Here is a 27,324-nt window from a genome sequence, read left to right on the forward strand (position 1 = left end):
TTGTTTGTATTGGTAGTAATAAAAAAAGTGTATAAAAAAAGAATCCCCCAATGCGACTCGAATTCGTGACAGATCACACTACTTGCCACCACCTCTACTGAACAGCCAAAGCAACAATTAATTGCTGACGAAAAAAATTAATTGATACAGCAGCACATATACACAGCAGAGAATACATATAATTAAGCAAAGACGCGCATGAATGTGTATACATATACAAAAATTCTTGCGTTTTGTGTTAGCTACCTCAAACCCGCTAAACACGTTCTCTTTACTAACTTATGTGTTTCATATCCGATCTTGACAACATTTTCAACAGTAGATCATAATGTACAATTACAAAAATTACCAAGTTTCGTGTTACTAATGACACGGTATGACACTGGTTGTAGCAATGAAACACTAGATTTGAGATTCTAGACCGAATATTTATTACAGGCGCGATGTGCCCTATTTGATTTAATCTTAAAAACTAAAAACTATATTATAAGCTAACTTATCTAAAGCCCTTAGGCTGTGGCAGCCCAAACGGCCGAAGGCTAAACCAGCGCTTGATGACTACTTCTGGATGGTCACACAGCGTACGCAGGTGAGTCATCGGATCTCGTCTCTGTAGTTGACCGGCAGCAATGCAAATCAACGAATATCAGGGGCCAATGCAGCTATTTTGTAACGGGGGAAGTTACGTATAGCCATTAAAAACAAAAACATTCGAGTAATGACGCAATATAAGGCTATGTTCATTGCACTTGTGGCATTTTTTAATAAGAATAACAAAAGGAAAATTGGCGTCTTGTCCTTCTTTTTGTTGCCTATGATTAGCTTTTGCGGTTGTCCTTGCTTAAAAGCTGAATTAGGTAAGCATCGTCTGTACACATTAAGCATCGCTAAAAAACTTTTGAGATCGTGCACCAGTGTGGGTCTTTTGAAATCTATGATTGCCAGTATCCGATCCTTGGTCTGAGGTATGGAAATTCACCTTTGGTTGCCCAAAGATGCATTTTGAGGCGTTTGTGCGCAGTCCGTGCTGCCGTAGTCTGCCAAACACATCCTTAACGTGCGATGCGATGCAGATGTCATCAATGTAGACTATGACATTGTCCATATCACGAAATTTTTGGTCCATGAATCATTACATTAAATTCATATAGTCCAAATGGAGTGACGATTGCGGTTTTGCTGCGGTGTTCTCGATCCAGATCAATTGTCGTGAAGATTGACTTGCCAATCAGTTTGTAAGTGATATCATGAACAGGGGCAATGGAGACCTGTTTGGCTTTGTGATATGGTTCGGCTGTCTGTAGTCGCCGCATGGCGCCATTCGTTTTTGTTCTTCTTGGCTCCCATGTGTAGTGGGCTTGCCCACTGGCTGCTGCATGGTCAAGTCGCTGTATTTGCGTAACAGTACTTCGAAACGGTCGTTGGTCACTTTTCGATTCCACACTGCACGTTGTGCCCCTTATGTACAGCTTTGTAGAGCTGTCCGTAAGGAGTGTTCTGCGTACGTCGACCAGCAGCCCGTATTCGAGTAGGAAATCAGCTCCAATGATTGGCCTGGTCCACTCTTCTGCGTAGGCCGAAGTTGACTGTGGATATTTTTGTACCAAACGTTTTTATTGGAGTACCGTTTGCTGCGTAAAGATAGCGTGTGACTGAGCCCTGCGATCTGTGGGAGGTAAGATAGAGAAATTAGCGCCTGAATCGATCAAGTATATAATTTTCGAAGTTTGGTCCGTTACGAATAATCGACGACTGGTAACCCCCACTTTGCTCGTCGACTCTGAGAGTGGCTTTTGGTTTTCCGGATTGAGCTTTTTTAAGTCGCATGGCTCTGTGCACCGTCTAGCTTTGGCGCCAAATCTGCTGTGATAGTTGCAGAACGAGTAGCGATCTGCGAATTAGAGTTACTGGGTGCGCGATTCCCGGGCTTTAATTTCAGTTTTGGCATCTCCTTGCGCAACTCGTAGATTTCCGCTTGAAATTTGCCGTCGTTGGTGTCTTTCTGCAGTGCGTATACTGCTGAGTGGCGCTGGGCATCCAATATTTTGTCTGCCTGCAGGAAGACTTTAGCCGAGTCGCCGTCAACGATAGATACGATGGCGCGATCATTATCTGCAATACGTTCCAACCAAAAAGCTTTTATGGCCTCGTCGGAAATTTGGGTGCCTCCTAAGTCTTTCATGCGCTTCAACAACTGTGACGGTTTGAGATCGCCCAATTACACATTTCGTATATAAGCATGTTCAATTTTCGTTGATCGGAATCAGTACATCTTTGATGAGATCTGTTTTGATTGCGTCATACTTATTGAGCTGTGGTGGATTTTGGATGATGTGGGCAATGTGCACCAAGTACTGTGGTTCCAGCGATGCGATCACTTGGTAATACTTTGTGCTGTCAGTAGATACACCTGATACAGCGAACTGAGACTCCATCTCTATGAGGTATAAGTCTGGATGCTCCTTGCAAAATGGGGCCGGCTTGACGCCCACCCGAAAAATGAAGTCTGAGTCAGGGATGTGCCTTGCATGTCCTGCCCGTGAGTGTTGGTTGATGCTGGCGGTTGTACTCCTTTGCCCGGCATTGCTGCTCCGTCTCTCTCCATTTCTTATGTGAGTTTACAGTAATAAATTCAATTTCATAATTCTTGGCAACTTGTATGTGCGTGTGTAAGCGTGCACGATTGCGTCCACAAATTTTGTTATTTGCTTAGTAGTAGACTGACAGCTTAGTAGTTTCTTTCTTCTTCTGACTTGTCTCTAGTAAGTAGTTTTTGGGAACCGAGAGCTTACCCAGTTCCGAACTCGTTCTCGACTAATCTATGATTTTTTGATTATAGATATTTTATTAAGGCGATGAGACTGCCACAAGCATAACCAGTCTATAAGAAGACAAATTGCCTCCTAACGGTAAGCAGACAGACAACCCTAAGAGAAAATGAAAAATATTTCACATGATCAGATGCTGGCAACTGCTTGCTCCGCATTATGCAAGCAGCCTGGAATGCTAACGGTCTAGGCAAAAACATACATGAGGTCGAGCTTTACTGCAAGACCAACCACAGCGAAGTTCTCCTCATATCTGAGACCCATTTCTCTGAATGATCTTACTTCTGCCTGCGAGGACTGATCTAAGCGCTGTTCCGACAATCCCGCTCAAAACACCTCGACCACCACCATACTGGCGCACCTACATTCTGGCCCACAGACCCGTATAACCACCTTGGTTGTGGTTCTCTTACTCAACATAATTATTTACCTTTTTCGGCGTGTCGGAAGATCAGATTTCAAGCAGAGGTGGCAGAAGCATTAAAACTATCATTCTAGAAAGTCGACTGAGTGAGGGAGGAATTAATACAAACAAACTACAAAGTATTGCAAGATTTGACGCACACGCTACAAAGTAGCTGATCGATGCAATGTACCCAATGCGTGACCTGACACTTGCATACGCGTACTGAGTGACCCAGCGATGAACGGTCACGAGGCGCAAATTCAGCGTTCTGTCTGGACCGCTGCCTCAGACCATGGACTTCTTGGGAAACTCTTAAATTATGTGATTAGTTCATATGAGGTTCTTGACAAGCATTGACGACTAATAAGGTTAATCAATAAACCTTATAACTTATCGAATTCTTTAATTTATATAACCTCCTGCTTTACTGCTTTCTCACAAGCGCACACCTTAACATCAGTAAACGGCGTCTTGGGCGGATAATTACTTGGACCACTTTTTTCTAATCGGTCAGATATATCTTCGGTTTCTGATGTGGTATGTCCACGAGTAATATGGTCATCCTCTGTTAGTTGGTGGAACATACAACCATCCTCGCCAAAGTGCCTTGCCATCGTTCGGCAATCGTCAGAATCTCTCTCGCTCACCGTGTTTGTATTCGCGCGTAGGATGTTATTCAGTTCCTTGCAAAATGTAGCGAGGCGGGCGATGCCAGAACTGGTATCCTGGTTACCGTGGGGCAAGGGCGCTTTTTGTGGGACACCGGTGGGTTTAAGGTGTGTGGGAGCTTGATGTTTTGCCAATTGTTGCTGGGTTTAAGGTGTGTGGGAGCTTGCTGTTTTGCCAATTGTTGCCCGCTGGCCTTTCAGCGTGCTGCGTGCGAAGTAAATAGTCTGTCATCTACATCTTTATCAACACTTTCATCGGCCCTGTTATTGGCAGCCAGCGGCTCTTACGTGTCCATATGACTATCCCCTACGATATAGAGGGCGGGAGCGGCCACCTTCTATTTTTGTGGCCACCTTCTCTTTTGTGACCGCTCTCTTTTTGGGATTGCATTGCATTTCGCTAACTGGCTGTTGGATATATCCTCAGAAACACGTGGAGGTCCACGCTTGATGCGTTGGTCGATCTGTCGAGAGATGGGAGAGCAGGGCCATGTGAGCTGATGCCATGTGCAAAGGACGACATTATATATATTATATCCTTGGTAGCAGGCGGTAATACACATAGCGGGACGTTTAGTGCCCTCAGTATGTTTTCAAAAAGTTAGTTTGGTAAACAGGAAGCATAACAATGACTAGAAAGTTCGTAGTTTCTTGGTGTTAGTGAAACTTGATTGTCGTTTTAAAATTTAAGCAAGGTAGATTAGGTTGGTGTAAAAACAAAATCAAACATAAGAAATAAAAAGAATTTGCCATTGGAAGCAACAACAATTCAGTTGCGTTTGTTTTTAGTCGTCTATTTTGATCGCTTAAAAGTTGAAGCAAGATTTCGGGGACAAGAGAAGTCAGTGCAAAGAAAAGGGACTTATAATGCCAGTGTGTCCTTTGCGGGATCCTCCTTCGTTTCTACAAGTCAGCGCGTAGAAACAAAAACAGCACAATTTGTTGCAGAGCCGTGTCTCGGCGCAGTTATGGTAGAAAATTCGAATCAATCAATTATTAATGACCTTTTCATAATGCCCATAGAGCTCTGTCCGTATCTAAGAAGCACAGGGAAAATAGTTAATGCCGAGTTTGGTCAAGATATCTTGATAAACAAAAAAGATTTTTTTAGAAAGCTCTAGTTTTTGACCGATCGTTTCTATGGCAGATATAGTCCGATTTAAATAAGATTTTGCAAAAATGAAGGAGGCTTAGTGAAATCTTTAAGTGCCATGTTTAATCAAAATATCTTGAATGAAAAAAAAGTTTTCCATACAACAGTTTAATATTCGCCCGATCGTTCATATGGCAGCTATTTAATAGTGTGGTCTGATCTTAATAGGACTTTACATATATATGAAGAGCACAGTAAAACTAATAAATGCCGAGTTTAGTCGCGATATCTAGATAAGTAAAATTATTTTCATACAGCAACTTAATTTTCGACTGATCGTTCCTATGGCAGCTATATGATATGTGGTCAGATCCACCTGGTTTTGACATATATGCTGCGTGCTGTTGATACTGCTCAAGAATATATGTTCATCTCCGAAGTCTTCTTCATATTTGATGACTAAATTATAACACCCTCTGCAAGGGTATAATGAGTTACAAGAGTGCGTAAGCTTAGATCATGGACTGTAGCCCATTTTCATACCCTGAACCCATTAAAAATGGGTATAAGGGTATATTGTATTTGTGCGAAATCCAAATATATGTAACAGGCAAAAGGAAGCATCTCCGACCCCATAAAATATATATAATCTTGATCAGCATCAATAGCCGAGTCGATCTAGCTATGTTCGTCTGTCTGTCCGTCCTTTCGTCCGTATGTTTGAACGCAAGGATCTCAAAACCTATAAGAGCTGCAGACTTGAAATTTTAGATGTAGGTGCTCCAAGTTCCCGCGCAGATCGAGTTTATAATCGATAATCCGATAATCGATAGCTTACTCCGTTTCAAAGCAATCGATAAAACTCGACATCGATATCCTGTTTTTTGGGCAATTTTTGCAAATAATAAGAGCTAGAGTACCCGAACTTGACATATAGAATATATATATGCATTTGATTTTGGAAGAAGAGGGTTCAGGGTATTCCCAAGTCGGGAGCTCCCGACTAGAAACTCTTACTTGTTCATTATCGAGTCGCTTATTTAGACTCTTGGTTGTTTTTTATACAAAATTTTCTGAGGATGTCTTTGAATTTTGGGCAACGGAAATAGTAGCAATAGACAGTCGGGTGTTGCTTTTGAAATTTGTGCTTACAGCCTTAGTATCTCGCATCAAGAGAAAGGCGTGTATCGTTTTATCGCTAGTGCGAGCAAGAACATCACCTGATGGGCTGGTTCGGTAAGCTTACGAATCGGGAAAACTGTATTCCAGCAAAGCTACTGCCTTTTTATTGTTATTTTCCAAACATTTTTAAAAGAATATTTAAATATAATAGAATATTCATTTTCGTTTTATTTAAATTGGAAATACATATACCTAAAACAAAAACTCAAACTCGTGTAGGTCATCCGGAGTGGATATCTGCCGTGTACAAATTGTAGAGAAAGGGGCCTAATACGCTGCCTTGGGGGACGAACAGGAGAGATTGCTACCATACCGTTCACTTCAAACTTTCGCTCTGTTAGATAAGAGCGCAGGAGTAGAAAGAAGGGGGTGGGTAGACTCATATTGATTTTCTGAAGCAATCCGTCGATCCAGACGCCTGCCTAATGGATACGAAGACATCATAGCAGTAGTCTTTGTCGTTGTAAGCCTTACGAATGTGGTTAATCAACCTATGTACCTGTTCAAATGAGCCGTGTTCTTTCCAGAACCTAAACTGGTGATCAGGAAGGATGGCCATGCGATCCATAAGCTTTGAATGAAAGGTCGATATGGCTCAGGGTCATATTCCGCCTTTCCCGACTTTCCCAAAGCTTTAGCCCTAGGAAGGACATTGACGACGTTGACTACCTCCTCCACGCGGAGGGTACCGATAGGTGGTGACCTCTGAAGCGGAGTCTCCAACATTTGAAGCCGAATCGAATGGCGAAAACCGTTCCTCTAGGAGGCTGGCGAAACTGTCTGCTTACTCTTTGTCTGTGAGGCAGGATTTATTATTGTTGCGGAGAAGGGGGGTTATCCAGGGTTTTCGCTTCAGATTTTTTGTTGCTCGCCAGTATCGTGAATCATAGGTGTAGTCCAAGCACTCCAATCGTCGGGAAAATGATGCGCCATCCCAGGGATGCTGAGTTATCTGGATCCTGCGTCTGCACCGTCTCTTGACCCTGAACATTTTGGCTTTGTCTGTGGGCCGCCCGTTGTCAACACTATATAGCCGCCTGGCCACTGGCGGTAGCGTGGCTTCGGCTGCAGCTCCGCGAATCGTTGCATTAAGCAGTTCGATGGCGTCCGCTACATCCAGACCGGTGCAGATTTCTAAATTACGGAGAATACTTTGCTTATCTGTTTTTGGAGGACAGGTGTTCTAAAGACTACTCTGGCCCTGTTCTCCTGGGTAACTATCAGTGTGGTCGCTTGGGGGGTCCCAATCGTCAGCGATTGGTAGAAGGGATCCCCTTAAAAATGGCGAAGTTTACGCAAGACGGGGTGCCCTTGCTGCCGTTCGGGTATCTTGTGGGAGAACCTGTGGATAGTACCTTCACGCGACGACGCGCTAGGCAGTCAGCTAGTTGGAGGCCACGCGAGTTGATGCTATTCGCGCAGATTCTGGGGAAGGAAGGGACATTAGCCATAGTTTCTGACAGCTAGTTTATTCCGATGGCATGTTTTTGTACTAGAGTTTCCGGCTCTAATAATTTACCTGAAATACCATAGGCACTCCAGATGAGCCCCTTAGTGGTGTGTTCATTTGGATAGCAACTCGTTCAGAAGGGTAAGGATTTACTGTTGCATACCCAAAACCAGCTGTTGCACTTCCCTTATCCTCTCGATAGCTCAGCTTTTATTCTTGATGGCTCTCCATTTTCAGATATCTCCTGTTGGTGTTCCCTCAGCAGCTTAGCTTGGTCCTCCCCGCTGCCTAGATCTGGATGCAGCTAGTCCCCTTCTGCCCTTCTATTTGTTCATTGGATGCTGTACGGGGAAGGTCAACAGGTTTATGCCCGTGAACTTTATTGCCGCAGGTGTAGTTCGCTGGAATCGGTGGGGAGTATATTTTTTGGCGGAATTCGCTGCGCCCCCACCTCTTACATCTCGTGCCCGTACTCCTGACATCTGTGGCATTGTATCATATCCTGGTTTTTTAGTGCAGTCTCAACCTTGACCACCTGCAAGCACAGCTTCTTGATGGAAAGTGTTGTTGTTGGCTGCTGGCTGGAAGTTAATGAAGTGATTATTCATAGGTCCCTTGGTGACTTTGCTGTTCGGTTTTGTGGAGAACAGTAAAGCCCTGGCTCCGCAGGTCATCGATGAGCTCTCGGTTGCGTGTGGAGTGGTGGAGGCCTCCAGCTACTTTTTTTGTTTTTCCAGTTTCTGCACGTTGGGCCTTAAGGTGGGCATATCAATGGTCAGGCTACCCGGGTCCACTACTTCGGATAGTACGAGCCATACGACGTGGATGTCGTCGATGTATTACAGTACGATGGGCGGCGGTTCATTCCTTCAGTGTTGGCATCGCTGTTGCCCCTTATTTCAGGCACGGATGAGTTGGTGCTGGCATGGCGACTACTTTGGTCTGGCTGCCGCAAGTCTCCTTCTTGGGATGTGTCAATCTCTAATTGGTCAGCCTCCATTACTTCATCGTCATCAAGTGGTGCCAAGTGGGAATATTTATTGGAAGCATGTTTGCAAACTGGATTAGTGTCAGCCTTGCTCTGTTTCAGCGTGTGGAAGGTGGGGATCTGCTGTCTAATACCTTGCGGCTCTCAGGTTTTTCGCCTGTGATTTAATCAGTCCAGCCACGGCTGTGGCGGGTGAATTGGGCATCAATAACACAGGTATACATGAGAGGAAGATAAGCAAACGTCCGATCGTCACGGGAGCTTGCATTCGAATCAAGCATTCCGTCTAATTCTGTAATTAGCCTGGACGCTAAACTTAAAAAAAAAACGACAGGGGATTGTGCCATATTTACAATGGGTTGCTGCTATTCAATTATGGCTCTTCTTCTTCTATATCAAAGATCAAAAGCTTCCGGTGTTTTTAGTACCGATGTTAAACTACTTTTCATTTAAGACCGGTGCGCTTTTAATTAGATGCGTGATTAACTTTTCAAAATGTGCTCTGTGTATCATTATTTTTCCAACTTTTTGGGGCTATTCCTTGTGGAACTTCGCTTAGTTAGAAATTTGCTTTTATATCTATGGATTCTCTTTTATACCTTACCTTCTTCATAACCTCTACTATTCTAACATTTTATCAGCGAAAAATGGGTGACCAAACAACCTCAGTTCGATATTCACATCAAAAAGCGCAAACGTGCAAAATAATGTATTTAAAATGTTCATCAAATTATGGATTAGAGAATTAAAATTTTTCATGTTCCGTCTTAATCGTTAATGAAGCCCTCGAAGGAAGAACGCTTGATTGACGCAGCTGCTGTTGCTTTTCAACAAAATATTCACCTTATGGCGTCGGGGATGCGTTCTTCAAACTGTTGCATACATAACCGACACACCAAAAGGCAGAACTTGAAAACAGACAACAGAAGTTTTGAAGAATATACAGTTTCCAACTCGAATAGTGCTGACATTTAAGATTTTTTAGATTTTAAAACTTGCTAAGTGATGTTGTACCACCTTATATATTCACGATCATGCATACCATATACCATACCTGTATGCCAGCGTCCTCAGAGCTAAGCACATAATGTCTGACATGTCTTATTATATCCTGAACCCATTAAATATGGGTATAAGAGTATATTGTGTTTGTGCGAAATCCAAATGTATGTAACAGGTAGAAGGAAGCTTCTTCGACCCCTAAAAGTATATATATTCTTGATCAGCATCAAGAGCCGAGACGATCAAGCTTTGTCCGTCTGTCTGTCTGTCCGTCCGTCTGTCCGTCCGTCCGTCCGTATGTATGAACGCAAGGATCTCAGAACCTATAAGAGCTAGAGACTTGAAAAATTAGATGTAGGTGCTCCTAGTTCCCGCGCAGATCGAGTTTATTTCCGATAATCGATAACTTATTCCGTTTCCAAGCTATCGATAAAAATCGATATCGTATCCTGTTTTTTGGGCAATTTTGGTAAATAATAAGAGCTAGAGTCACCAAACTTGACATATAGCTTCTAAAATAAAATATATATATGCATTTGATGTTGAAGGAAGAGGGTTCAGGGTATCCCCTATTCGGGAGCCCCCGACTAGAAACTCTTACTTGTTTACATTTGATTCTTGGCTGGATCGACATTTGAATACGAGAGAAAAATAATACGGTGACAGAGTACATGGCGTTGGCTGCAGCAGCAAAAAAAGAGAGTACTTAAAAATACTCGTCCGATTTCCTACCGATAAATAGTTTCAGTAAGCAGCATTTGGTCAAAAATCAGAAAAGATACATGATCAAGTCATTGGTAGCTGAAAGCGTCTAATTCAGACATCAGATAGCTTTTCGTGTCGATAAACAAGAATTGGTGACCAAATTTGCTGTATTGGGAAATATTTCGAGGTATTAGCTTAAGAATGTTAAAGCCACAGATCATTCATTTACCCTCAAATCTAGCCCGTATTGTCTTTGTGCATCGTTAAAGTTATTTTTGCAACTAATAATGTTAATTTCTGCTATAATTTTATGTATTTAGCCGCGAAGGGTACTTATTAAAAATTTATAATGGCTATATTTATTATTAATGGCTATATTATTATTATTGCAATTTATTGTACCTTAATTGCAGTCTCACGAATAGCCTACTCCGAGTGTCAGGCAGCGGGAGTCAATACTGAAGACAAGGGGCCAATTAAAGAGAGCGCGTAGCAGAGTACAATGGGTGCCCAAACATAATTCGCTGCTGCACGCAGTCGTCAGCGTTGTCTCTGTTGGTTACTTGATTAAGCATTATTCCTCCATTGAAAGTAACATAATCTTGTTTGGACTGCAAGCACACAAACCGATATCAGCTTTAGCACTCTAGCTTGTGGATACTTCAGCGGTAGTAGCTTTTCGTCTTTTACATGGACGACATTGTTAATTCTGGGTCTCGGTCGAGGAGTGCGCTATTGGTGCTCTGTCGAAAATGCAATAAATATTCTTCGCGCTAACGGGAGGTCAATACCTGTTGGAGATATGTGACGAGCTGAAAATAGTTAAGCCAACTGATCTTAATCTGTCTTATATCAGGCGCAATGTATAGGAAGAAGACGCCGTAGGTGCCAGGGTGCCATGATGTGGTAGATGGGCATGCGAAGCGAATCAAAATCCAATAGGGAGGAGCCAACAAAGCGATAAAAGTTGAGCAGTTAGGAACAGGCACCTCAGATCTGCCAGCTCGTTCTTGGTAACAATATGGTTGGACGCATTATCAGGCCACATCTTTGAAGATCAATGTGGTTTGAGAGGCTACTTACGCAACGATGAATTTTGCAGATATTGTCTGTGGGGCGAGATATTCCTTGATATATTAAGCAAACTGGTTCCTCAAAGTTTGATTGTGGTCTAATTTTCTATTCAAATGTTGATGTAAGCCTGTGGAAGCTATTTGAATATTTGTCATTCGAAAGGCGCTTAAAATTGAACTGAGCGGAATTAGACTCGGTACAGCATTTCGATTTTGAAAAACATTGAGTTCGTTCAGTAGACGAATTAAGCTGAAGATGCGTGATCGCATGGCCTGAGTGTTGATTGTCCTGCATATGAAGCAGCCCTGTCGCGATCCAACTAGCAAATAGTTTAATCGGGCCATCGTAAAGTAGATTGAAAAACAGACAGGGTCCAATAAATATGTCGATTTGCTGAGATTTACATAATTTACGATTAGCTCGTTGCATATTTGAATAAAATTGTCATGATGCTAGGTCAAGGAGAAGCTGGCATGTTTTTCGAAGTTATTTGGTGCAATCAGCGCAGGGACGCATCGAGATTTAGGCACAAAGCATGCTTCGAATAGACCTCACAAAATACACATTTTTCAATTTACTCTTATTTTTCTATTACTATTGTTTTGCCCTAGCGTTATCTACATTTTCTAGCCTCTGACAACGCTTCTCGATGACGGCTGTAAGCCTCTCATGGGATGGTAAGACTTCCAACAGCGCATCATCCTCGCATCGTAGCCGCTACTTAGCGTTTTCCGCAGCGTGTATGCTATGACGCAATCGAGACAAGTTTGCAAAAATAATACCGGAACGCAAAATATCGGCTGCGGCTGAATTTAATAGGGAACAATGCAGCTGCTGAACTAAGCTACAATTTCTGCGCTTCCACTGAAAAGACACCCTTAGAAGCATAATAGTTGACTCAAACCTTGACTAAACCTACTCTTCAATGTTTGCATGTGTCACATCCATCTCCGTCTTAAATTATTGCAAATATTGCTTGCGAGTCAGAGGCCATGCTTATGTAATTTTACAGCTTGATATCATCAACATCGCGAAGTCGCACTGAATCAAGCTCAGAGGGTAATCTATGAAGCTAATCACATATTCTGTTTTTATACCCTGAACCAATTAAAAACGGGTATAATGGTATATTGTATTTGTGCAAAATCCAAATGTATGTAACAAGCAGAAGGAAGCATCTCCGACCCCATAAGGTATATATATTCTTGATCAGCATCAATAGCCGAGTCGATCTAGCCATGTCCGTCTGTCTGTCCGTCCGTCCGTCCGTCCGTCCGTATGTATGAACGCAAGGATCTCATAACCTATAAGAGCTAGAGACTTGAAATTTGAGATGTAGGTGCTCCTAGTTCCCGCGCAGATCGAGTTTATTTCCGATAATCGATAACTTATTCCGTTTTCAAGCAATCGATAAAAATCGATATCGATATCCTGTTTCTTGGGCAATTTTGGTAAATAATAAGAGCTAGAGTCACCGAACTTGACATATAGCTTCTAAAATAGAATATGTATATAACAGCCACACGAGCAAAAAAAAAAAATAAAAATATTTTCTCCGGTAGGGCTCTAACTCGTGACAGATCGCACCACCTGCAATGCCTCTGCTCAGCAGCCACACCTATAATTAAGTACTTATGATAAAACAAGTAGGAGGTTATAGTCGGGAGCTCCCGACTAAGGGATACCCTGAACACTCTTCTTCCAAAATCAAACGCATATATATAATCTATTTTAGAATCTATATGTCAAGTTTGGTGAACTAAGCTCTTGTTATTTACCAATATTGCCCAAAAACAGCATATCGATATCTTTTCCGATTGCTTGGAAACGGAGTAAGTTATCGATTATCGCAAACAAAGTCGATCTGCACAGGCACTAGGAGCACCTTCATCTAAAATTTCAAGTCTCTAGCTCTTATAGGTTCTGCGATCCTAACGTTCATACAGACGAACATGGCTAGATCGGCTCGACTATTGATGCTGATCAAGAATATATTTACTTTATGAGGTCGGGGATGCTTCCTTCTGCCTGTTACATGCATTTGGATTTTGCAGAAATACAATATACCCTTTTTACCCATTTTCAATGGCTTCAGGGTATAATCATTTAAATATGCCTGACCGAGCGTCACTCCCAAGGAGACATTGAGCTACTCTCGCACGCTCCCATATACGCTCGCACCCACGCTCATGTAACGTTTCGTACGTCGCGTAATGGATTGGAAGGAGCAGTCGCTTGCCAGCTTTTCAACGGGACATTTCTAACTTAATTTGTATGTCTAGGTTATTTATAAAGCTAATTCTAAACACTCTGTGCTGATTTAATTGACTTGGGTTGAAACATAAAGATCAAATGTGAGAACACTTCTTTGCTTCTGACCACTATGCAATTTCGTGGTATCAATAGTGCTCACATATATGCCCATGAGCTGGGTATATAGAGATTTTAAACAATAATTTACACTGACGATAGCGAAAAAGTAGGTTTTCGGCCTTAACTAGAAAATAAATGGACCCCGTACAGATACAGTCGTTGATACAAGGCACAGTCAGTGCCGCTCTCGGTGAACAAGAGCAGCGCTCAGGACAATTCCAAGTAGATGGACAACAGATATCTGCACCACGTATCGACCCATACGAAAAAATTACTATTAATCTGAATGTTAAATGTAAAGTGAGACTTGACATAGTGAAGTCCGTACCAACCTTTAAGGAGGTGCAGAGCGAGAATGTGGTCTTGAGGCAAGCTGCCTTGGACGCATATGAGATTTTTAAACGCTATAAGGATAGCGAAGCCCATTACGGAGCCGTAACTATTCTTCAAAATACAGTGTGTGGAACAGATAGATCGATCCTGACATCCCACAATACCGTACTACAGACAAGAGGTCTCTAGGCGTACTAAGACAGATACTAGAAATGAGCAGGCAAGGTAACTTAGGCTTGATGGAGTATAATGACGAGATTGAGAAGAAGTTCACCCTCGTCATCAATAAAATTGTCATGACACATGATGGGCAAGCTGCCACAATCATAAATTTTGAGGTCAGAGATGATGCTCACAACATGCGTGCATGTCAGGTCTTAGGAGAACTCTGAAGGTGCTCGTGTTGCCAGCTCAGCCCAAAGATTTGTCGTCAGCATTAGCTTTGGCCCGTGAGGGTGAGCAAAGCATCGAAAGGATACTGCTTCTCATGCCAAGGCAATTGATAATATGGGACACCTTAATGAAAATAACAAACAGGAAAATCGCCGATCGGAGAAACCAGAAAGAGGCCAAGAAAAAAAAACTCACATTACGTAGGGAAACAGCCTCAGTAAGACAGAACAGGGGAATAACTCAAATCATAAGGACCAATAGCCAAGTCAGCATGGGAGTCGACCCCTCAATGTCCCTTTTCCGACAACAAACTGACTGAGCCAAAACCCAAAACTCTTCAAATGTTGGTGAAGCACAAAAACGGCAGAACATGACAGAACGGTTATCTGGTCAAAGTCGTCAATGTGTTAATATTATAACCCAACAAAACGCAAATACTGATCAGCAGTATACAGCCGCATTTGAGGACGCAGCCACAGAAATCGAAGACGATTCAATTGACGAAAACAACATGATGAATTTTTTAGGGAACGGTCCCAACTGTCGTTTATCGAATGACAGTTTGCTAGCAGAAAACTAAAAATTCGGAAAGACACCGGGGCGGTTACGGTGGTTTTACACTGAAGGCCACAAAAACGAAAGACTGGTTATTGCCCTTAAAAAGTTAAGCGAGCGAACTGTTGCCGACCGTTACCCAATGCCAAGTATTCCAATGATTGTTGCGAATTTGGGTAAGACCAAATTTTTCACAACTCTCTACCTAAAGTGGGGATATCATATATCATCAGATATACCTAGCAGAAAAGGATCAAGAAAAAACATAGTTCTCAGTGAATGGTGGAAAATATCTGCCAATTGCCTTAGAGTACAGATCGGAAAATGTTGCTACGTTTATGTAGACGATGTTATCATATTTTCCGAAAATTCGGCACATCAAAAATAGTGTTGAATATCTTGGCTTTATCGTGGCCAGGGGGAAGCCAAAACTGATCCCGAGAAGGTCAAAGCGATACAAAAATACGTCGAGCCGACAAACCAATATGCGTTCAGATCAGATACCCAGGCCACTAACCAATATACTAAAAGACGAAAATGGGTCTATTAGCAAGGAAGAGGAAGATTCCGATACAATTCGACGACACGCAACGTGATGAGCTCGAACGTCTAAGGAACATTTCGGCATCGGAATATGTCCTACTTATGTAGCCTGATTTTACAAAAAACATTCGATTTGAACACTGACGCTTCGGAAAGTGGCATTGGAGCGGTGACCCAAGATGGGAAGCCGATCACAATGATATCTCGCACATTAAAACAATGTGAACCTCATTACGCTACCAACGAAATGGATCTCTTAGCTATTGTTTGGGCTCTTGGCAAACTGCAGAATTACCTGCGTGGTACCAAAGAAATCCACAGCTACACTGACCACCAACCAATTACCTTTGCAGTGTCTGAAAAGAACACTTACGCAAATATCAAGAGATTGAAAGCGTTTATAGAAGCCAGGGCAGTACAATCACGTGACCGACGCCTTATCACGTCATCAGTGCTCTGCAAGATGAGCCCCAACCTGATGTATCCACCATATATAGTGAACAGTCATTAACTTTCACAATAGAGACTATCGACCAACCCATAAATGGTTTCAGAAATCAAAGAGTCCTAGAAGAAGCACGATACGCGCTACACCAAAAGAACATTATGTTTGGCATTAAGCTGCGCTACATAGTACAATTTTCTGACAAGATCCATCTAATTGAAACATTAAAAAATGCTGTTAAGCCAGACGTGGTAAGCGCGATTCACTGTGACTTTCCAATGATAGCTTACAGCCGTGCAACATAAGTTAATAACACTGTTTCCGAAACGGCAAAAGCTTGAGAACAGCTAGCGATTATCAGCATTGAGCACAATTGAGCGCACAGGGCAGCACAGAAAATGTAAGGCAAGTCTGGCGGGATTATTATTTCCCAAAAATGACCAAAGAAGCCAACAAAATAGTACTAAACTATAGAGCAAAGGGAAAATATGACAGGCACCGAAAAAAACAAGACTTTAGTGAAAAACCTAATACATCTTACGCCGGTGATATATCGTTATATGAATTATCGTTATATTTTCCACTGACAAAAAACTATTCTTTATTTGCGGGATCAGCTTCTAAGTTTTCAAAACTACAAATTGTGAACATTTAACCAAACACGTAAACAATCTACTGCGATAACGAGACGTCATTTAAATCTGAGACAGTCACCTCGCTACTAAAGAGTCAATTCAACATCGATTTCGTCAACGCGCACACGCTCCATAGCTGCTCCAAAGGGCAAGTGGAACGGTTGCACAGCACATTAATAAAGTTTGCCAGATGCTTCAAGATCGATAAAAGAGATTAGCGATACAACGCAAGCAATTCTCAGACCTAATATTGAATATAATAGAACCCTGCATTCAGTAGCCGGACATAGAACGTGGGAAGTTATACATGCAGCCTTAGACGAGTTACGCCAAACTATCAGAAATAAGATAGTAAAGGCACAATAAGACCAGATTCGCAGGTACAACACGGATAGACAGATCAGAGTATTTAACATAGGCGAAACAGTCTACATTATGTTCATTTATGTTCTGAGGAGTAGCTTGCCAGTACCTTTCCACAGGACATTCTTAGCTTAAGTTCTAAGTCTTAGTTCTTTAAGTTTTCAGTTTTGTGTGAATATTATAAGAGCCGGCAATTGACGTGAAAATATAAATATCATTTGCTGAATTACTGAGCCACAAGACCAGTAATAGGAATTCGAATTTCCACCTTATTTTAAATGATATATTACTTAAACGTCAACAAAATCAGTGTCTTTCTCAATATTCAATAGATTAAACATAGAATAGATAATGAATTTAATTGCTAAAAGCCTAGTTAGAGAAAACAATTTTCTTAATAGCAACACCATCCGATGGGGGTCTTTTATTCACCAGTCTCTGAACCCATTAAAAATTGCTATAAGGGTATATTGTATTTGTGCAAAATCCAAATGTACGTAACAGGTGAAAGGATGCATCTCCGACCCCATAAAATATATATATTCTTGATCAATATCAATAGCCGAGTCGATCTAGCCGTGTCCGCCTTCTGTCTGTCCGTCTGTCCGTATGTATGACCGCAGGGATCTCAGAGCCTATAAGAGCTAGAGACTTGAAATTTATTTTGAATGTAGGTGCTCCTAGTACCTGCGCAGATCGAGTTTGTTTCCGATAATCGATAACTTACCCCGTTTCCAAGCAATCGATAAAAATAAGAGCTAGAGTCACATATAGCTTCTAAAATAGAATAAATATATGCGTTTGATGTTGAAAGAAGAGGGTTCAGGGTATCCCCTAGCCGGGAGCTCCCGACTATAACCTCTTACTTGTTACAGCTACTTGTGTCAGTGACGCTATTAGAGCCTACATCTAAGCAGTAAGGTGTAAGTAGGAAAAAATAATCTTAAGTTAAATTAGAAATAATCTTAATTTGCTATATTAATTAAGAAACTACGATAAATAGGAAAAAAGATAGTTAGAAGGTTTTTAATAAAGTAAAGAAATGTATGCTAGATGTATCAGCGGGGGGAAATGTACAGCCTGTCCGGCAAGCTTTGCCCCTTCTCATTTCTGGGAAAGGTCAGTGACTTCCCGAAGATATCCTAAATGCATTGATTTTATTAGGGATAGAGAAAGTTCCGTGGAGCACGCGAAAAGCATTGTGCATAAGGTAGTCTGTTGTGTACGTAGGTAGAATTAAAGGGCAATAATTTCTGGTTGGTCTAGCGGGAACAGAGAATTGTAGGTACCCTAGCAGAGAAGGAGATATTATATCGCCAACAATCAACTTATGTAAATAGACAACACCGAGAATTGTCCTGCAGTTGGTTAACGACGGAAGGTCAAGCCTGCTGGAGTATGATGAAAACCGAAGATTAGGGTCGTAATTTAAACCTCGTAAGGCAAAAAAAAAAACAAATTGTTTCTGAACAGATTCAATAAGATCCAGGCTATTGTTATACTGCGAAGACCAGATGCAAGTCCAGTATCGAAGGATAGCCCGAACAAGAGAGATGTACAGTAGTTTCGATATAAAAGTATCGTTAAACTCTTTAGAACATCGTTTAATGAATCCAAGTACACCTCATTATGATGGTATCTATGTGAAGATTGAAACTGAGTTTAGAATTAAAAAAACGCCAAAATCCTTAACTGTTAGCATACGTAGCAAGGGGTATTGTCAATTGTATAGCTGACAATATAAGGTATAGTTCGATTAAATGTCATATACATACACTTTGAACAATTTAGATGCAATTGATTGGCCGAATAACCAAAGTTGCATAGCGTTGAAATCGTCTTGTATACGAGAATGGTGTAGGGGATCAGTGTATAATAAAATAAGTTTTACATCGTAAGGAGTAAAGGTCCAAGATGACTGCCTTGAGGAACACCAGAAATAACATGAACCTGTTGATAAATAGTCAGCCTCTTTGGGTCGTACCATTTAAATAAGAATTTATCCAAAGCAAAAGAAACAGAGGGAAACCTATTCGGCCAAAGTTTAAAAAGTAAAATGTCATGGTACACAGAGTCAAATGCCTTACTAAAGTCAGTGTAAATGACATCTGAAGAGTAAGTTGATTAGAAAAAATTAACAAAGATATTAGCGGAATCAGAGTCATTTTTACTTTTATCCATGCCGAGAGAAAAGGAAGATGGCAAGCTTGAAGATTAACGCTTCAAGTTTACAAAATGGTAAAACAGTCTCGGATTTAGGGCAAATTGCCTTTTGAAACGAGCTATATAATTCTCATAGCATTGACAATTCAGAAAAAATAAGTTCGACTAGGCTATGGAATATTTAGTTAAGTGTTTACATGAACCAGACTTTTTAAACTTTTTAAAATATTTTGATTTAAAATTTTTTAGATGTGACAATGGAAGTAAACTAGGGTGGTTTTGAAGAAGTAGTCGAAGGAATTGAATTGTGAAAACACATATATAAGAGGGAGTTTGGGGTGTTATAGAAAAATTTAATAGCAGTATTCATATCAACCGAGTCATATAAGAAAGACGAATCAGTTGCATAAATAAGCAGATTCAGCAATGAACAATTTCCTTTGCGAAAGAAGAACACCCAACCTCCTCTTGCCAACGTCCCAAATATCAGCAGCAAAGAAAAATACTGAAAATCAAGTTGCGAAGCTAAACTACTGTTCAATGCAGTTGCGAATGCGGGACACTATAGTAACTCAAAAACATCCGTACAAAACAACAACAAAAACAACAATACTAGACCATAACACAATGTCTTATTCAAATAAAAAAACGACAACAACACCACTGAACACCTCCTCCACGCCGCTGACTTATCAGCAAAATCAACAGAAAAACAAGTAAGAGGTTCTAGTCGGGAGCTCCCGACCAGGGGATATCCTGAACCCTTTTCTTTCAACATCAAATGCATATATATATTCTATTTTAGAAGCTATATGTCAAGTTTGGGAACTCTAGCTCTTATTATTTACCAAAATTTCCCAAAAAATAGGATATCGATATCGATTTTTATCGATTGCTTGGAAACGGAGTGAGCTATCGATTTTCGGAAACAAACTCGATCTGCGCGGGCACTAGGAGCACCTACATTTTAAATTTCAAGTCTCTAGGTTCTGAGATACTTGCGTTCATAGATACGGACGGACGGACAGACAGACGGACATGGCTAGATCGACTCGGCTCTTGATGCTGATCAAGAATATATATACTTTATGGGGTCGGAGATGCTTCCTTCTGCCTGTTACATACATTTGGATTTTGAACAAATACAATATACCTTTATACCCATTTTTAATGGGTTCAGGGTATAACAATTAAGAGGTTCTAGTCGGGAGCTCCCGACTATGGAATACCCTGAACCCTCTTATTCCAACATCATATAAATTAAAATAAAAAAAAGTTCCCTTGGCAGGGTTCGAACTCGCAACTGACAGCAGTACTTGCTGTCGACTCTACTCAACAGCCACAACAGGAAAAAAAATTCTTTCCCCGGTAGAGCTCGAACTCGCGACAGACCGCACCACTTCCTATGCCTCTACTCAGCAGCCACACCAATAATTAAGTACTTATGATAAAAAAGGAATTTAAATAGCATTACAGAAAAAAGTCGCAATAACCATGCTGTTAAATGCGAAGCAGACGCGCATAAATGTGTGTGTGTGTACATGTATACAGAAATTCTTAAAGCTGCTGCCCCATTCAATTGCGCAGTTGCATACAACTTTGGTTTTTTCTTAACCGATCTTTATGAAATTTTCTACAGTATATCTTATTGTACCATAGAATATTTATGTATTCTAAAGTCAATTGCATTTAAATTGTGGCTTAAATTGGTTGGCGATAAAAGTTGGGTTGTTAACTTGATTTATAGCTCTTTGGTGGTAGCGGGGAGGTGGCGATAGGTATACAATGAAAGATACTTGACATATATATGATATTCTAGAAGCAACATATCATGTTTGGTGACTCTAGCTCTTTTTATTTACAAAAATTGCCCGAAAAACAGGAAGTCGATATCGCTTTGTATCGATTGCTTGGAAACGGAGTAAGTTATCGATTATCGGAAACAAACTCGATCTGCGCGGGCACTAGGAGCACCTACATCTAGAATATATATACTTTGTGGGGTCGGAGATGCTTCCTTCTGCTTGTTACATACATTTGGATTTTGCAAATACAATAAACCCATATACCCATTTTTAATGGGTTCAGGGTATAAAAAATGCAGTAGATTCTAGTCGAGAACTCCCGACTAGGGGATACCCTGAACCCTGTTCTTCCAACATCAAATGCATTTATATATTCCATTTAAGAAGCTATATGTCAAGTTTGGTGACTTTACTTCTTATTATTTACAAAAATTGCCCAAGAAATAGGATATTGATGTCGACTTTTATCGATTGCTTGGAAACGGAGTAAGTTATCGATTATCGGAAACAAACTCGATCTGCACAGGCACTAGGAGCACCTACCTCTAAAAGTATCTAGCTCTTATAGGTTCTGAGATCCCTGCGGTCATACATACGGACAGACAGATGGACATGGCTAGATCGACTCGGCTTTTGGTGCTGATCAAAAATATATATACTTTATGGGGTCGGAGATGCTTCCTTCTGCCTGTAACATACATTTGGAGTTTGCACAAATATAATATACCCTTATACCCACTTTTAATCGGTTCAGGGTATAATAACACAAACGGAACAGTCGATGATGACTACGAGAGTCTTGGCCCCTCGCACAAAACTACTCAATTTTTAAAACAATTTAAAACCAACAAAAAAGATATTTCTAATTTAAACCTCCCAACTACTTTTACCTATTTAAAGCAAAATGAATACATCCGATGATTTTATTGGTGATTCTGATATATAAGCTGAACTTAATGTTTTCCATTCTCTGCCAATGACCCTTAAGATTCTACATTGGAACATAAACGGATACTTCAACAATTACATTAAGCTTTCATTATTAATTAAACAAGCCAATCCGGATATTAATCTTAAATTTAATACTACTCAAGTTGCAACCCCCTTCCATTCTTCTTGCGTTGCATGGCGTTGGTATACTTATACGGCCAAGTATCCCACACAAAACTATCAAATTGATCTCACCCAATTTCTCCATGGGTATTGAGCTTTTATACTACCCGAATATAATAATATTTTACTCTTATATACCCCCCAAGACTATTGGCTACAGATTTAATAAATATTATAGTCAGCTCAAAAATCTATAGTTTTCATCGGGGACTTTACCGCTTGAAGTCCGCTTTGGGTGTCCTGCTCCCGGAACCCAATGGGTTATCAAGTTGAAGATCTCATAGCCAAAAAAAAACTTAGCCATTCTAAATGACGACTTTGTCACACAAAGGAGCAACTATCCGCACGCTTGGAGAACGGCTACACTAATGCCAATCGTTAAACCAAACTAACCTTCCCACGAATTATGATCCTTTCGTCCCATATCCCTACTCGCCTGCTTGAGCAAAACACAAAAATAAACTTATCAGCCCCAACCAAACTGCATTCAAACAACAGCACAGTACCATTGACTTCCTGTTGCATATCCATCATTACGCGTCAGATGCCCTTTCAACCGGAAATCATGTAACCATCCTGGCTACTGATTTCGAAAGGGCATTTGAGCTCGTTGGAGTTCACACTGTACTCGAGCAACTTTCCCTGTGGGGGTGGGCCTAAGACCTTCAACCTCGTGAAGGCTTTCATGACTAGAGTTAATAACACCTTATCTAATTTCTATAAATTACACAACGGCACACCACAAGGGTCTCTACTCTCGATGGTATTGTTCATGATTGCCTTCAACTTCCTTTAATAACATAGTACTTAAACATAAGAAAATACAACCCTCTGCGTACGCGGACGATGTTACTATCTTTAGTAACTGCAAAAACACAAATTTACTCTTCCTTACGTTCAAACAAATACTTAACGATATCGTGGAATGGGGAAAACTCTCAGGATTTACTCTTGGCTTAAACAAATGTAAACTGTTCCATATTTGTAAGAAACAACGTTGCATATATCCAACTTTAAGTGTAAGTAACATACATCTACTATTAAAGTTCTTGGGCTTACGCTCGACAGAAGACACGTTTAAGCAACACTGTGGTAATCTTAGAGGTAGTCTTAGCAAACGCCTTAATATTATTAAAATTCTTGGGGCTAACCGTTCCTTTGTCCATCTAACATCACTAATTCATGCCACAGGCGCCTTAATACTGGCCAAAATCGACTATGGGCTGGCAATCTATGAATTATGCGCTCCATTCAACATACATTTTTTCTCCCCCGCAAACCATGCAGCAGTACGAGGTAGTATTGATGTCTTTCCCACAACCCCGACGAAATGCATTTAGCTGAAGCGGGTCTTCCTGACGAGAACTGCGCAACTGACTTTTAAGCTCATCCCTAAAATTCTTTGCTCGACCAACCCAATTCTGCTTAAAGAACGGTTAAGCAGCGCCTAAGATTTAAAGTCCCGTCTACTATCCGTAGATGTTCCAGTTTTTTCAAAAAACATCAATTAGATATGCCATATCGTTGGAACAAAATCAGCCCATCCCCTTCTTGGCAACTACAGGACCACACCGTGAATACCTCTCTCCACTTATTACAAAAATCAGAAATACCCAAACGTATATTTCAGCAAGTGCTAGCTGCCGAAACAAAATAATTCCCCAACTGGAGTTGGCTCTACCGTGACAAATCAAAAGCAGACTTTTCTACATATTCCTCCGAAGCTGTCGCTGTTCTAAAAGCAACTTAACATGCTCTCGAGCTTGAGGGAAATTTTATGATAAGCAGCGACAGTCTTTCTACTCTTAATGCCATTAACAACCAATGCAACCAAAACAGTCAGATATGCGAAATTGGACATCCCTGGTGTCAGAGAAGACTTATGGTGCAGCAGAGAGCATATCCTAAAAAGGGACGAAATAGGACACTTGCGTCCATAGGTTAAAGCAATTTAATCCGAACAAATAACTCGTCCGATATCCAGCTTCTTGGCACAGAAGACATTGCAGTGTTATCCCCCGGCTCAGAACTGGGCATACCGCCTTAACCCACGACCGCCTGCTTAAGGGGAAAGCCAAACCCAATTGCCCAAAATGCGGGGGAGAATTACCAATCCAACACATATTGAATAACTGCCCGCAACTTAATAACATTAGGACTTGTCTATTTGGTCAAATCAAACCTACCTCTCTTCTTACCACACCTACTCATAAAAATGTAAAATTGCTTATCAAAATCTTAGGCACCAATAACATACTAAATAGCATATAATAATATATATATAATTTAATATATTATACATACGATGCCTTTAGACGCTAGCACTCCCTCCCGTTAGTTATTATTTTATTTTTTGTATAATAATTAGTAACGTAAATAAATAAATAAATAATTTCCTTTGCGAAAGCAACGGCGGGGGTTATTTGCTGATGAGCACGAAATGAAAGGATAACAATTGAACATTGCAATCTCTAAAGTAGGATGATATACATACATCCTTAGGAAAGTAGGGACCTGGACACATTAGCAAAAAGGTAGTAGTTAATAAATCCAGAATCAAGAGTTATATTCAAATAATTAGAAATTTAATTGATTTGAAACACCCAAAGGTCTAAAGAGGGTCTACTCGAGAGTTGCTTTGCCACGTTATTTAATTTTAAGAATTGATTTCTCACAGAATTATACATTTTGGAGAAATCAATTTGCTTGTCGATGCATTCTGGGCACGATCAACGTAAGCCACCGCAGCCCTTCTTGGCAATTGCAGCGATCTTGTCGCAATCACGCCCAGTGAGACCTGCACATTTAGCATGCATCATATCCTCACACAGCCAGCAATTAACAAATTGCGGCAGTGCAGAATCATCAGCCTGCTTGAACGAGCACGGTTTCTTACAGCACGACATAATTATTAAATGCGTATGCAAGTTGCGAGAGCGCAGAGCAAAACGAAAACGGTGCACAAGATAGAGCAAGTAAACACTCAAAAATCAATTATTCGTACACAAATAAATTGTTTTGAGCGAAAAGCAATAGAAAAAAGGTGCGAGAGCGCGAACAAACTCACAAACAATTGTATGCAAAGGAGAGCACCAAAGCAAAAGAATCAAATCACGCAATAACAACAACACGGAACTGACGCCGCATTTAATAAAAGCATTAATTAACAGACTAACGCTTCACAACAGATAACAGTTAGCTCCTTTTTTTTGTCATAGCTTTTTAATAAAGCACCAAAAATGGAAAATTTATAAATAAAAAACAGGATTAAAACTCAAAAATATATAAAAATCTTGGAGCATAAGTAATCAATCACTCTCAGTCGAGAAGTCTCTCCTTGTCTTCGGCTAAAGACAAACTACATCCTGAAGACGGATTACATTTCATTGACACCGGCAATGTTTCTCGCGGGATAATCATCTCTCAATTACTTATATTAATATACTTATATATATAAATTTAAAATTGCCTTAATGTACTAATGCTCAAAAAACTTATTTTACTGTCAATTTGTGCATTTTATTGCTGCGCAAATCCGCAAAAAATTATAATATAATTAACGCAAGCTAACTTATAGACACAATTGGATGCTAAATGAAAACCTTTAAAAATGAATAAATATTGATTTCAAGAAAAAATTTCAAAGTAGCTTGTAAGGTATTTAAAGAAGTTTGAAGCTAAGTCTCAAGAGCAGCCATTCCACTAGTCTGACAGAAGAACTCTTTTTTATTACTGGTAACTGTAGAGTAAATACTTACGTTATGCCTCCATTCAATCCTAAACACAGGAGGGTGAGCAACCACGAAACAGTCAAAGTAAACATCAGTTCCTTCACGTAAAGCGTTAGCATCTAAAGATGCTCCTAACCGAATGTAAGCTTCGGGGATATCTGCAACAACAAACATATTACATTCGTCCTTTATATTAACTTGTCTTCACCTCATTTGAACAAGAGTTACACGTTATTGTTAATGTTTAAGTTTGTTTAAAATAAGAAATTCTAATTTAAATTTTTCATATGTATTTGTTGGATTTCGCTTTCGGAATCGCATTACAGTATCATTAGTAAACAGTCATGCAAACATAACAAGGCAGAGGTTTTAGTCGGAAGTTCCCGACCAGGAAATGACCTGAGCCCACTTATTCCAACACTAAATGCAGCTCGCGCTACGTTCTCGTTTATACTAATAACAAATTAAAAAAAAAAAAGTTGTCTTAGCAGGGTTCGAACTCGCAATTAACCGCACTACTCGACAACCACACCAGCCAAAAAAAAAAGAGTTTCCTCGATAGGGCTCGAGCTCGCGACAGACCACACGACTTGCCACCGCCTCTATTCAACAGCCACAAACACGTGTTTCTTAACCGATCTTAATGAAATTTACAATAGTATATCTTATTGTACCGTAGAATATATGTATATTCTCTAAAAGGCAATTGTATTAAAATTGTGGCTTAAATTGGTGGGCAATATAAGTTGACTTATTAACTTGATTTATTGCTCTGCGGCGGTAGCGGGGAGGTGGCGATAGGTATAAAATAAAAGACTTACTCAAAAAACAAGATATCGATATCTATATTTATCGATTGCTTGGAAACGGAGTAAGTTAACGATTATCGGAAATAAACTCGATCTGCGCAGGCACTAGGACCTACATCTTAAATTCCAAGTCTCTAGTTCTTATAGGTTCTGATATCCGTGCGTTTATATATACGGCCGGCCGGAAAGACAGAGGGACATGGCTGGATCGACTCGGCTATTGATGCTGATCAAGAATATAAGCACTTTATGAGATCGGAGATGCTTGCTTCTGCCTGTTACTTACATTTGTACAAAAACATGATACCCATTGTATCCATTTTTAATGATTTCAGATATTATAAACTTGTAAATAGTGTTGGTTAGCCCCTCTTGCACTTGTCGCAGCTGCTATAAAATGCATATTCTTCTTTATCTCCCCTACTAGTACTTTCGATGTTTATCTAGGCGAAGCAATGAATTTATTCTGAGCCACAGCCAAATAACTGATAACCAATATAATATTTGATAAATAAACGGATGTTGTTCTAAAAAGCCATGTTTTTCTTGAATTGTTGGCTATAGCCAACAATTTTGCTAAGCAACATTGGCATTAGCAGTGCATGTAACGAAATTAAATTTGGAAGTGCTATTATTCAAGTAAAACTAATTAAATTATATTGTCTCG

General features: G+C 40.4%; 1 protein-coding gene across 1 annotated transcript in view; it reads right to left on the reverse strand.

The window, feature by feature from the left end:
* The window catches only part of side-VII (sidestep VII), a 168,826-nt gene extending 142,787 nt beyond the window's left edge, over positions 1-26,039 (reverse strand). The window contains exon 1 of the mRNA XM_032433972.2: positions 25,876-26,039. Coding sequence (XP_032289863.1) covers positions 25,876-26,022 — 147 coding nt within the window. The 5' untranslated portion in view covers positions 26,023-26,039. The remainder of the gene's footprint in view (positions 1-25,875) is intronic.
* Positions 26,040-27,324: the final 1,285 nt, after the last annotated feature.

This window comes from Drosophila virilis, unplaced genomic scaffold (assembly GCF_030788295.1).
Source record: "Drosophila virilis strain 15010-1051.87 unplaced genomic scaffold, Dvir_AGI_RSII-ME tig00003822, whole genome shotgun sequence".
In the NCBI taxonomy this organism is placed as follows: domain Eukaryota; kingdom Metazoa; phylum Arthropoda; class Insecta; order Diptera; family Drosophilidae; genus Drosophila; species Drosophila virilis.